The 11,848-nt window shown below is 50.5% G+C and overlaps 1 protein-coding gene across 1 annotated transcript; it reads left to right on the forward strand.

Moving 5' to 3' along the window:
* The first annotated feature begins 3,883 nt into the window (after positions 1–3,883).
* On the forward strand, positions 3,884–9,455 carry il1b (interleukin 1, beta). Its single transcript, XM_072486068.1, has 6 exons — positions 3,884–4,021; positions 4,719–4,785; positions 6,020–6,290; positions 6,533–6,697; positions 7,560–7,693; positions 8,878–9,455. The coding sequence occupies exons 1-6, from the start codon at positions 3,966–3,968 to the stop codon at positions 9,088–9,090; spliced, it is 906 nt and encodes a 301-aa protein (XP_072342169.1). The 5' UTR covers positions 3,884–3,965; the 3' UTR covers positions 9,091–9,455.
* Positions 9,456–11,848: the final 2,393 nt, after the last annotated feature.

Consider the following 11,848-nt stretch of genomic DNA (forward strand, 5'->3'; position numbering starts at 1 on the left):
CAGGCCTATCTGGGCCCCCTCCCACAAGTCCTTTACCGATACCCGACAAGAAAAGGAGGCTAGACAGACCAAGGACACATTTGGCCAAGTCAAAGTTTTTGGACAACATTCCCAGAAACTGTTTCCATAGCAACCGAGAGGATTCATCAGGAAGACGCGTTTCATCACCTCATGTTAAAATTTGTGGGACATATGTTGATCGAATTGAATTAACTATAATAACTTTAACCCAATCGCAGCCAGAAAGGGAGGGAGAGGTACCATTAGTGACAACAATAATCTTTTAAAAATACGTGCCGGTTTGAACGACTCATTCCAAAATCACCTATCTTAAACCCCTGAAGCTACTTTTTTGTGCGATCGCTTCGAACAGCCATTTTGTTTTTATTTTCAACTTTTCTGTATCGTGCATTCAATTAGGAGAAATATCAAGAGCTGTAATTTGTACTGAATTCAACTCAGTACTCTGTATTTGCTTGAAAACTGACCTGTGATAAGAGACATCTGCAAAGCGAAATGAATAAAGACTTCATGCATAAAGCTCAGTTTCATAATCTGAAGAGTAGTGTATATTGTGCGGCGACACATAAGATATACTAACCAAAGTTCAGATCTAATAACACCGCACCCTCCAACGCACATCGCAGCCCCGCCACTCACTTCTTTTGACTCTGCTCCCACAAAGCTTCCAAGCAAAACTCCTGCTATGAAAACGCCGATTGGGTTACGGGGAGAGGGTGGAAATGAGGGCTTAAGTGGGTCGGTGCAGACTCGATGGGCCGAACGGCCTCCTTCTGCGCCGTATTTTCTATGAACTCGCTGCGTTTCTGAAGAAAATCTCCTGATTCCCCTGCGGTCCTGTTGCCACATCTCAGCCGTGCCTCCGCTTTGCTGAATATCGATCCCACCTTGGCTAATTCCCAGACTCCTTACTGGGGGAAGGGGGGAATGGTGGCTTAGCTCAATCGGCCGGTTCATGATGCGGGGCGAGGCCAACGGCGCGGGTTCAACTCCCGCACCGACTGAGGTTATTCGGGAAGGGCCCGCCTTCTCAACCTCACTCGCCGCTTGTGGTGATTCTGGTTTTTTTTTAAAATAAATTTAGAGCACCCAATTCTTTTTTTTTCCCCCAATTAAGGGGCAGTTTAGCGGGGCCAATCCACCTACCCTGCACGTCTTTGGGATGTGGGGGTGAGACCCACGCAGACACGGGGGAGAATGTGCAAACTCCACACGGACAGTGACCCGGGGCCGGGGTCGAACCTGGGACCTCGACGCCGTGAGGCAGCAGTGCTAACCTCTGTGCCACCGTGCTGCCCAAGGCTACGGTACTTCAGGTGGTGACCCCTGAAGTATTGAGGGTTTCTGACACTAGCACGATTTCAGGCAGTGATGTCCGGAGCCTCCACAACCCTCTGGGTGAAAAGAACATTCTTCATCCCCCCTCTAACCCTCCTACCAGTACCTATGTCCCCCTGATCTGCTTATGGCCTCCCAGTCGATGATCACGTGTTACAGACTGGCACATTCCAAGGTCCCGGGCTATGGGCTGGGGGGACGCACTGAAGTTTGGGATAACCACTCTACAAACTCTCGAACTGTATCTGAAACAGATGGTTTGACATGGAATACAATTTGTAATGGCCGGTCTTGTGAGGTGCTGTCATTTATTCCTTCACGGGATGCGGGCAACGCTGTGGCCAGCTTTTATTGTCCATTGATCGGAATGGCATTTTTCAAAGGGCATTTAAGAGTCACCCACATTGCGGCGGATCTGGAGCCACAGGTAGGCCAGACCGGGTAAAGGCTGCAGATTTCCTTCAGGGAGTCAAATTCTAGGGCTGGGAATCGCTCCGCACTGTCCCGACGTCGGCTGGCCGATTTTCCGGCGCCCACGGGATCGCCGCCGCGCCGGTCGGGGACCGTTGAAAGCCGCCCCCCACCCTCCCCGGCGATTGTCCGGGCCTCGACCGAGTGCCCGCCGAGTTCGGCCGCGTCCCGTCGCCGTGGGTTACTCAGGCCCCACACGGCGGGACCTGGAAGGTGTGCCTGCGGGTGCCGTCCAGGAGGGGAGGGCGGGGGGATCCGACCCCGGGGGGGTGGGGGGGCCTCCACAGTGGCCTGGCCCGCGATCGGGGCCTACCGATCGGCTGGCGGGCTGGTTCCCTGGGGGCCTATGTTCCTCTGCGCCGGGCCCCTGTAGGGCTCCACCAGGTTGCCCGGGGGCCGGCGCGGAGACCGGAACCCACGCGCATGCGCGAACCCACGTCGGCCATTCCGCGCCGGCTGGAGCTGCGGAGACCGGCGGCGACCTAGCCCCCTCGGCGGGGAGCATTCCTGATTATCGAGGACCGGTAACGCCCGAGTGGCTCACGCCAGCGTCAGAACTTGGCCGCGGGATTGGAGAATCCCGGCCTTGATCTTTCAAATGCCACCATCTGATGTGGTGGGATTCAAAACCGAGTCCCCAGAGCACTACCCTGGGTCTCTGAATGACGAGTCAGTCCTGATACAAATATCACTACTCCACCATCTGCCTTCAGCGCCGTGTTGAATTTGAAATGTCGCGCAATGAGCCTTTACAGCCTTTCTGACTGAGGCAAGGGTTGGGCCCGGTTTAGCTCAACCGGCTGGGCAGCTGATCTGCGACGCAGAGCAAGGGCTTAGGCACAGGTTCAATTCCCGTCCCGGCTGAGGTCCTCCACGAAAGCCCGGCCTTCTCAACCTCGCTCCTCGCCTGAGGTGTGGTGACCCTCAGGTCAAATCACCACCGGTCGGTCAGCTCTCGCCCCCTCAAAGGGGAAAGCAGCCTACGGTCATCTGGGACTATGGCGACTTGACTTACCGAGGTACGTTTTCGCGGAACACAAATCTGAATTGAGAAAGCAAACGGGTATCTGTAAACTCATTTGGTGAAACTAGGAATCAGTGTGTGGGCGAGAGGAACTCTGAATTGTAGCCACAGCCGGTGGTTTAGTAGTTTTTTCAGCATTGTTACCCTAATCATAGAATCATAGAAGTTTACAGCATGGAAACAGGCCCTTCGGCCCAACCAGTCCATGCCGCCCAGTTTTTACCATTAAGCTAGTCCCAGTTGCCCGCACTTGGCCCATAACCCTCTATACCCATCTTACCCATGTAACTATCTAAATGCTTTTTAAAAGACACAATTGTACCCGCCTCTACTACTACCTCTGGCAGCACATTCCAGACACTCACTACCCTCTGAGTGAAGAAATTGCCCCTCTGGGCCCTTCTGAATCTCTCCCCTCTCACCTTAAACCTATGCCCTCTAGTTTTAGACTCCCCTACCTTTGGGAAAAGATGTTGACTATCTACCTTATCTATGCCCCTCATTATTTTATATAATGATCCCCAATTGGTCACTGTCCGTGCGGAGTCTGCACGTTCTCCCCGTGTCTGCGTGGGTTTCCTCCGGGCGCTCCGGTTTCCTCCCACAAGTCCCGAAAGACGTGCTTGTTAGATGAATTGGACATTCTGAATTCTCCCTCTGTGTACCCGAACAGGCACCGCAATGTGGCGACGAGGGGATTTTCACAGTAACTTCATTGCAGTGTTAATTTAAGCCCACTTGTGTCACTAATAAAGATGATTATTATTAATACATCGCACTAAGATGTTAAACAACACCCGGACACCATCAATGGACTAAAACTACCTGAGCTTTATTTCGGAAAATGTTTTCTTTGTTTGGTATTCCAACTTTGGGTGGGAACCAGCAGAGGGAGGGTTAATTTGGGGGCTGTCCACGAAGTTGTGGAACTTTCTAAAAGTCTGCTACGCAATCGCAAAATTCCCAACCACAGTAAAGGAAGCAGCCAGCTCAGGAGGGAGGAGCTTGTGAAAGCCCCACACTGTATAAAACCGGGGTCTGGAGACTGGTTGTGCATACAGAACAACAGAATCGAACAGAACTACAAACAACGAATAACTTCAAAGGAAACATGAGGACTGAAATTGGACCTGTGACCATTCCAACAGTTGAAAATGAACCACGAAGGTAAGTTGATTTTATTTAATGTTTCAACTTGAATTAAGCGACCTCTCTCTCTCTCTCTCGAACCTGGATACCTGCAGTTGCAAACGGCAGAATGATTTTCTTCCCGCAGAAAAGAATCATTTCTTTTTAGCGGCAAGGCGTAGTGCATTTGCAGCCTCCAGGCTAAGGAATGGAGTTGGGGACAGTTCCCCTGGCCGTTGATTATTCCAGGACCTTGGTGATAGAAGATGAGAGTGTATGGGGAAACGGTAATCGTTAGAAATAGCAGCGAAAGGATCTCATCCCACCTCAACCGCACTCAATCCAAGTCTCCGTTTCTGTGGGTCTGATGTGTGCAGTGAACCGTAGAATCCCTACAGTGCAGGAGGAGGCCATTCGGCCCATCGAGTCTGCACCGACCCTCTGCACCGACCCCTCTATCCCCACAACCCTGCCCTTTACCTCATAACCCCATCCAACCCAACTTGAAATGAAAACCGCTTATTGTCACAAGTAGGCTTCAAATGAAGTTACGGTGAAAAGCCCCGAGTCGCCACATTCTGGCGCCTGTTCGGGGAGGCTGGTACGGGACTTTTGGACACTAAGGGGCAATTGATCTTAGCCAATCCAGCTAACCTGCACATCTTTAGACTGAGGTCGGACCAGTATTCTCATTCCCGTGTTTTAATTCATATGAACTGAATTGCTCTATCCACAGGACCTTCAGCGTCAAACGCAACAAGGATTCACGTCTCACTTCTCCGACTGCTTGCCCCCAGATCAAGGTAAGAGTTTTTATCCCCCCACCCCCCCCCCCCAATCAGCCTGAGATTGGGAGGAGGGCCTCAATACATTGGGGTAAAGTTAGAATAAGCTTCTGTCAGTACACGGACAACACGGACAACGGACAGTACCTGACAACCACGAACATTCACAAAGCAGACCAGAGCAGAGGATCGGAAAGAAACAGCATGAAAATTTGGAAATGCTGGTGCCAGTCAAAGTTGCCCAAACGGGTCGTCTATACCTTAACACGGAACTCCAGTAACACCGGTGTCTTTGTTACTGGTTTCAGCTCGGTTTTGACCAGCTTTGAACGGCTTTTCCTTCTAGTTTGAATCAGGGGATGCAATGGCCCAGTGGTACGAGGAGAGGTCGAATAAACTCGGTTTGTTCTCACTGGAACGACGGAGGTTGAGGGGCGACCTGATAGAGGTCTACAAAATCATGAGGGGCATAGACAGAGTGGATAGTCAGAGGCTTTTCCCCAGGGTAGAGGGGTCAATTACTAGGGGGCATAGGTTTAAGGTGAGAGGGGCAAGGTTTAGAGTAGATGTAGAGGCAAGTTTTTTACACAGAGGGTAGTGGGTGCCTGGAACTCACTACCGGAGGAGGTGGTGGAAGCAGGGACGATAGTGACATTTAAGGGGCATCTTGACAAATACATGAATAGGCTGGGAATAGAGGGATACGGACCCAGGAAGTGTAGAAGATTGTAGTTTAGTCGGGCAGCATGGTCGGCGCAGGCTTGGAGGGCCGAAGGGCCTGTTCCTGTGCTGTACATTTCTTTGTTCTTTGCTCTTCGGTATTATTGCTGGACGCCCAATCCAGCGATCTCGGGTTATTCTCTGAGGTCCCGGGTTGAAATGCCACCATGGGCAGTCAGATTGTGAAACTTGAATTCAATCAAAATCTGGAATTAAAAATCTAATGGCCGCCATGAAGCGATTGTCGTAAAATCCCCATCTGGTTCACTGGTGTCCATTAGGGAAAGAAATCTGCCGTCCTTAGGCCTACATGTGACTCCAGGCCCACTGCTAACCGCCCCTCTGAAAAGGCCGAAGAAGCCCCTCGGTTCAAGGGCAAATAGGGCTGGGCAACAAATCCGGGCCCAGTTTCAGGCCCGTGAATGAGCAAAAGCACCAAACCTTTCACGGTTGTAACAAGGCCGAGAGGGAGGGGAATCTTGTCATCCTGCAGCACGGGGGTGGAATCTGACTGTCCTCTGATCTTTCGCAGGTCCCCGAGAGTTCGCCCAACCTAACGGAGGCGGACAGTGCCAGTTGCCGAGGCGAGCGAGGGAGTTACCAGCTGAAGATCACGGGCTCGTCCTCGGCTATCACCGCCGTCGGCAGTGCCAGCCTCTCGCTGGAGCAGGCCGTCATGTTAGTCCTGGCCGTGGAGAAGTTCAAACTGAAGTTGAAACGGCCCTCCAGCGACGGCTGGGAATATGGCGGCTCTTCCTTCACAGACGCTGACCTGCTTGGGAACTTCGATGCGCGCCTGGAAGGTGAGAAGCGTTTCCCTTCGGTTTTTCTGGGTGGGGTGGGTGGGCGGTTCTGTTGACGGTGATCCCGAGTCCCGGAGAGCGGCGATCTCAAGGTGGGTCAGGCTGGGCCGCGAACACAGCCTTTGCCAGCGCATCCTGCCGGCAAATCTTAAAGAAAAAGCGACATTCCGAGATTCATCGCACGCTGACTCACCTCTCCTCGTTCGCCATCGTAAAATAACCGTTTGTGTTTGCGCCCACAGATGCCATCACCTGCACCAGCTACGACGATGTCGAACGGGCGGCCTGCTCGTTCAGGTTCATGCGGAGCGAACGGCAGCAGATGACGGACGACCAGGATCGATCCCTGATCCTCTCGGAGAACCTCCAGCTCCTGGCCATGTCCTTGCAGCAGTCAAAGGATGCAGGTGGGTGCATCTCTCATTCAGGAACATAAGGGAAACACGTGGGGCGGCAAAGGGTTTCGAGTTTCCACTTCACCCCCCCCCCAGTGTGCTACACCAGCCCCGTGCTGGGGCTAAGCCACTTCTGGGCGTGGGTTTCCTCCGGGTGCTCCGGTTTCCTCCACAGTCCACCGATGTGCAGGTTAGGTGGGATTGGCCGTGATCAATTGCCCCGTAGTGTCCAAAACGTTAGAAACATCGGAACCTCGAAGATAGGAGCAGGAGGAGGCCATTCGGCCCTTCGAGCCTGCTCCCGCCATTCATTGTGATCATGGCTGATCATCCAACTCAATAGCCGAATCCCGCCTTCCCATTTCTCCCCATCTCTGTCCTAAACGGTCTCCCCCCCCCCCTATCCTCGGACTGTGACCCCTGGTTCTCGACACGCCCGCCATCAGGAACATCCTTCCTGCATCTACCCAGATGGGGTTTACGGGATAGGACGGGGGGGGGGGGGCGGGAGTGGGTGCGGTCCTCTTTCAGAGGGCCGGTGCAGACTCGATGGGCCGAATGGCCTCCTTCTGCACTGGAGGGATTCTATGACCCTCTGGTCTTACCCACTTGCCCATTCTTAATGGGAGGCAGGGGGCTATTGTGGCGCGTGTAGGAGCAGCTGAACCTAATGAATGGACGTCAGGAGATGGAGCAGGAGCCTTGACAAATTGTCCTTGGCAGAGCTGTGTTGAGGCCAGTTGCAATGTCCCTGACTGATTTGGTTAACATCTGGTCCGAACAGCTCAAAAACATGACGTTGGACCAGTCAAAACCACTTTGCTCACAAGACACATTGACATCTGTACTAAAATGGCCTTGCTTCAATTCACAGTTCAGTTGGATGTGAGGTATTATAAGACAACTCCGAGCACCGAGGATGATTTACCCGTCGTCATGGCAATCAACAACCAGAACCTATTCCTCTCTTGCGTGGGAACACAAGACAGACCCAGAGTGCAACTGGAGGTGAGCAATTCCACTGACCAATGGGAGTGGGGATTCGCCAACCAAGAGAGGCCGCGTTACTATAGCAACATTAAAGGAGGCTTGGTGTAACCGGGATAATGGGGGTTTCAATGTTTGTTCCGTCGCATGATTTGGCCAGGAATCCTTCCCACTCTTCCTACTGCACACTATGAACGCGTCTTCCTTGGCCATCAAGTCCTGGGGTGGGATTTGAACCGGGGACCTTCCGGCCCAGAGGCAGCGACACTACACACTGTGCCAGAAGAACTGCCATCTGACTTACCACTGCGGATTGAGGAATCTGCCTGTTAGCTCTTGTTCGTACTGTACAAGTTACACCCGCTAGAGAACAGTCCCTGTCCACTTCACTCCAGCTCGAAACCCCTCCATGGGGGCCCTGGAAACCAGGGTTCTGCAACCTTGGTTAAGGTTTAGATTAGATTTAGATTTGTCACGTGTACCGAGGTACAGTGAAAAGTATTGTCCTGCTTACAGTCCAGACAGATCGCTCCATACATGAAAAACATAGGACATACGATAAATACACAATGCAAATACATTGACATCGGGTGAAGCACACAGAGTGTGGTACTACGCAGTAGAGAAGATGTGTGAAGATCAGTTCAGTCCATAAGAGGGTCGTTTGGGAGTTTGGTAACAGCGGGAAAGAAGCTGTTTTTGAGTCTGTTCGTGCGTGTTCTCAGACTTCTGTATCTCCTGCCCGATGGAAGAAGTTGGAAGAGTGAGTGAGCCGGGTGGGAGGGGTCTTAGATTATGCTGCCCGCTTTCCCCAGGCAGTGGGAGGTGTAGATGGAGTCAATGGATGGGAGGCAGGTTTGTGTGATGGACTGGGCGGTGTTCACGACTCTCTGTAGTTTCTTGCGGTCCTGGGCCGAGCAGTTGCCATACCAGGCTGTGATGCAGCCCGATAGGATGCTTTCTATGGTGCATCTGGTCAGAGTCAATGTGGACATGCCCCTTCCCACACCTTATAAGAAACAAATTTGGAATTAAAAGTTTAATGACCACAAAACTAGTTTTGATTATCGTATTCATTTGCGAGCAGGCTGGGAACCTTACTCAGGAATCGGGCCTTAGCGAGACATGCTGTCATTCTCCCCCCCTCCTCGGAAGAATGGTTGTATTTAAATTTGTACCTCTCTATTTTCTTTCCGTGCGCACAGAAATGGGACAGGAAGCTGCAGAACATCAGCAGCAGCACCGACCTGCTTCGTTTCGTGTTCTTCAAGAAAGTCTCGAGCTCCGGCCTGTACTTTGAGCTGGAATCGGCCATGTACCGTGGCTGGTACATCAGCACGTCCAGGAGGAACAGGCAGCCCATCGAACTAGATGAGAAAGAGAACCACAAGCGGATCACATTCTTCACAGCTGATTGAGACTACCTCAACCCCAGCGTAACTTAAAACCCAAATCAGAGAAGTTGGTTTAGAGAGAGAGCGTGTATGTACTAAGTACAGGACGTTAAACCCATTTGAGTCAAATGGGTCTAATCGTTGATAGAATTGTTATTTAATTAAAGTCAAACAAAATAATTTATGTAAGTAATATTAGGACAGTACAGGTGGCAATATTTGTTACTGTTTTATTTATATGTTATTTGTATTTAAGCTTGAGTGAAACTAAATTATTGTGTTTTGAAACGTGAATGCAAACGATTATTTACATTTTACAATATTTATTATTATTTAAGATCGTCATTAATTTATTACTGTACTGGAGGATAAAGTCATTTCTTCATTAAACTGAGTTATTTTTCAAACACATTGGTTATTTTTGTCACAACGACGGGTGAATCATCCTCAGTGCTTGGAGTTGGTTTATAATTCCTCACGTCCAACTGAACTGTAAATTGAAGCAAGGCCCTTTGAGTGCAGAAGTCATAGAATCATAGAATTTACAGTGCAGAAGGAGGCCATTCGGCCTATCGAGTCTGCACCGGCTCTTGGAAAGAGCACCCTACCCAAGGTCAACACCCCCACCCTATCCCCATAACCCAGTAACCCCACCCAACACTAAGGGCAATTTTGGACACTAAGGGCAATTTATCATGGCGAATCCACCTAACCCACGCACCTTTGGACTGGGGGAGGAAACCGGAGCACCCGGAGGAAACCCACGCAGACACGGGGAGGATGTGCAGACTCCGCACAGACAGTGACCCAAGCCGGAATCGAACCTGGGACCCTGGAGCTGTGAAGCAATTGTGCTATCCACAATGCTACCGTGCTGCCCACAATGTTCCTTGTGAGAAAAGTGAACAGAGGTTTTGACTGGTCCAATGTCAATGTCACATTGGTTATTTTTGCACAGTAACAACGTGGATACAAAATGGGCTGAATTGTAGGAAGCAGAGCGTGATGGTCAATGGATATTTCTTGGGCTGGAGGAAGGTTTTTAGTGGTGTTCCCCAGGGTCAGTATTGGGACTCTTGCTTTTCCTGATATATATTAATGATCAAGATCTTGGTGTGCAGGGGACAATTTAAAACTTTGCAGCTGACACAAAACTTGTAAGTATTTAGAACAGTGTACAACTTCTAAAGGACATAGACAAGTGGGTGGAGAGTGGGCAGAGAGGTGGCAGATGAAGTTCAATGCGGAGAAGTGTGAGGTGATTCATGTTCGTAGGAAGAACATAGAGGGACAAAATAAAATAAGGGGTAAAATTGTTAAAGGGGTGGAGGAACTGAGGTAGCTGGGTGTATAAATGCATCGATCATTGAAGATGGCAGTACAGATGGAGGGAGCAGTTTATAAAGAATATAGTATTCTGGGCTTAATTATAGCGGCACAGAGTACGAGAGCGAGGAAAGTCTGAACTTATACAAGACCATAAGACCATAAGACATAGGAGCGGAAGTAAGGCCATTCGGCCCATCGAGTCCACTCCACCATTCAGTCATGGCTGATTTCAACTCCATTTACCCGCTCGCTCTCCATAGCCCTTAATTCCTCGAGAAATCAAGAATTTATCAACTTCTGTCTTAAAGACACTCAACGTTCCGGCCTGCACCGCCCTCTGTGGCAATGAATTCCACAGACCCACCACTCTCTGGCTGAAGAAATTTCTCCTCATCTCTGTTCTAAAGTGACTCCCTTTTGTTCTAAGGCTGTGCCCCCGGGTCCTAGTCTCCCCTGCTAATGGAAACAACTTCCCTACATCCACCCTATCTAAGCCATTCATTATCTTGTAAGTTTCTATTAGATCTCCCCTCAACCTCCTAAACTCCAATGAATATAATCCCAGGATCCTCAGACGTTCATCGTATGTTAGGCCTACCATTCCTGGGATCATCCGTGTGAATCTCCGCTGGACCCGCTCCAGTGCCAGTGTGTCCTTCCTGAGGTGTGGGGCCCAAAATTGCTCACAGTATTCTAAATGGGGCCTAACTAATGCTTTATAAAGCTTCAGAAGCACATCCCTGCTTTTATATTCCAAGCCTCTTGAGATGAATGACAACATTGCATTTGCTTTCTTAATTACGGACTCAACCTGCAAGTTTACCTTTAGAGAATCCTGGACTAGGACTCCCAAGTCCCTTTGCACTTCAGCATTATGAATTTTGTCACCGTTTAGAAAATAGTCCACGCCTCTGTTCTTTTTTCCAAAGTGCAAGAGCTCGCACTTGCCCACGTTGAATTTCGTCAGCCACTAGTTAGACATCAGCTGGAATATTGTGCATAAATCTGGGCGCCACGCGAAAGGAAGGATGGGAACACAGGGAGTGAAGAGCAGTCAATTCATTCTCAGAACGCCAACAAAACCATCGGCCTACACACACTGGTCAATGGACCGCACCCGCATCAAACACCAGCCCACAATATCTACCAATCATCACCCATCATTCACAGTCATCCCTCAGTCTCACACACTTAGCATTGCGCATGCATACCACACAGCTTTCATATACCAACAGCTATCCGCCATGCTGTGGGAATCCCCAAACACGTTGACGCACTTCCCTCGCTTGTGGGGCAAAGTTGAGTAACAAAAGGAGTGAGGGGCACCCATGGGGACACGTCCTCACCCTGACAGAGGAGATAGCTCTGGGCAAAGCTGAAAGCATTGAGGGCGACGGTATATTCCTCCCTAATCTTCCTCACATCCAGCTTGCCCTTTCATCCCACGATCTTT

Source organism: Scyliorhinus torazame, chromosome 20 (assembly GCF_047496885.1).
Source record: "Scyliorhinus torazame isolate Kashiwa2021f chromosome 20, sScyTor2.1, whole genome shotgun sequence".
Lineage (NCBI taxonomy): Eukaryota > Metazoa > Chordata > Chondrichthyes > Carcharhiniformes > Scyliorhinidae > Scyliorhinus > Scyliorhinus torazame.

Bases quoted from the DNA above. Each gene is read 5' to 3' on its own strand.
- il1b (XM_072486068.1), top strand. From the start codon at position 3,966: ATGAGGACTGAAATTGGACCTGTGACCATTCCAACAGTTGAAAATGAA. The intron at 4,022-4,718 runs GTAAGTTGATTT...CTCTATCCACAG, and splicing joins GTTGAAAATGAACCACGAAG to GACCTTCAGCGTCAAACGCA. The intron at 7,694-8,877 runs GTGAGCAATTCC...CCGTGCGCACAG, and splicing joins GACCCAGAGTGCAACTGGAG to AAATGGGACAGGAAGCTGCA.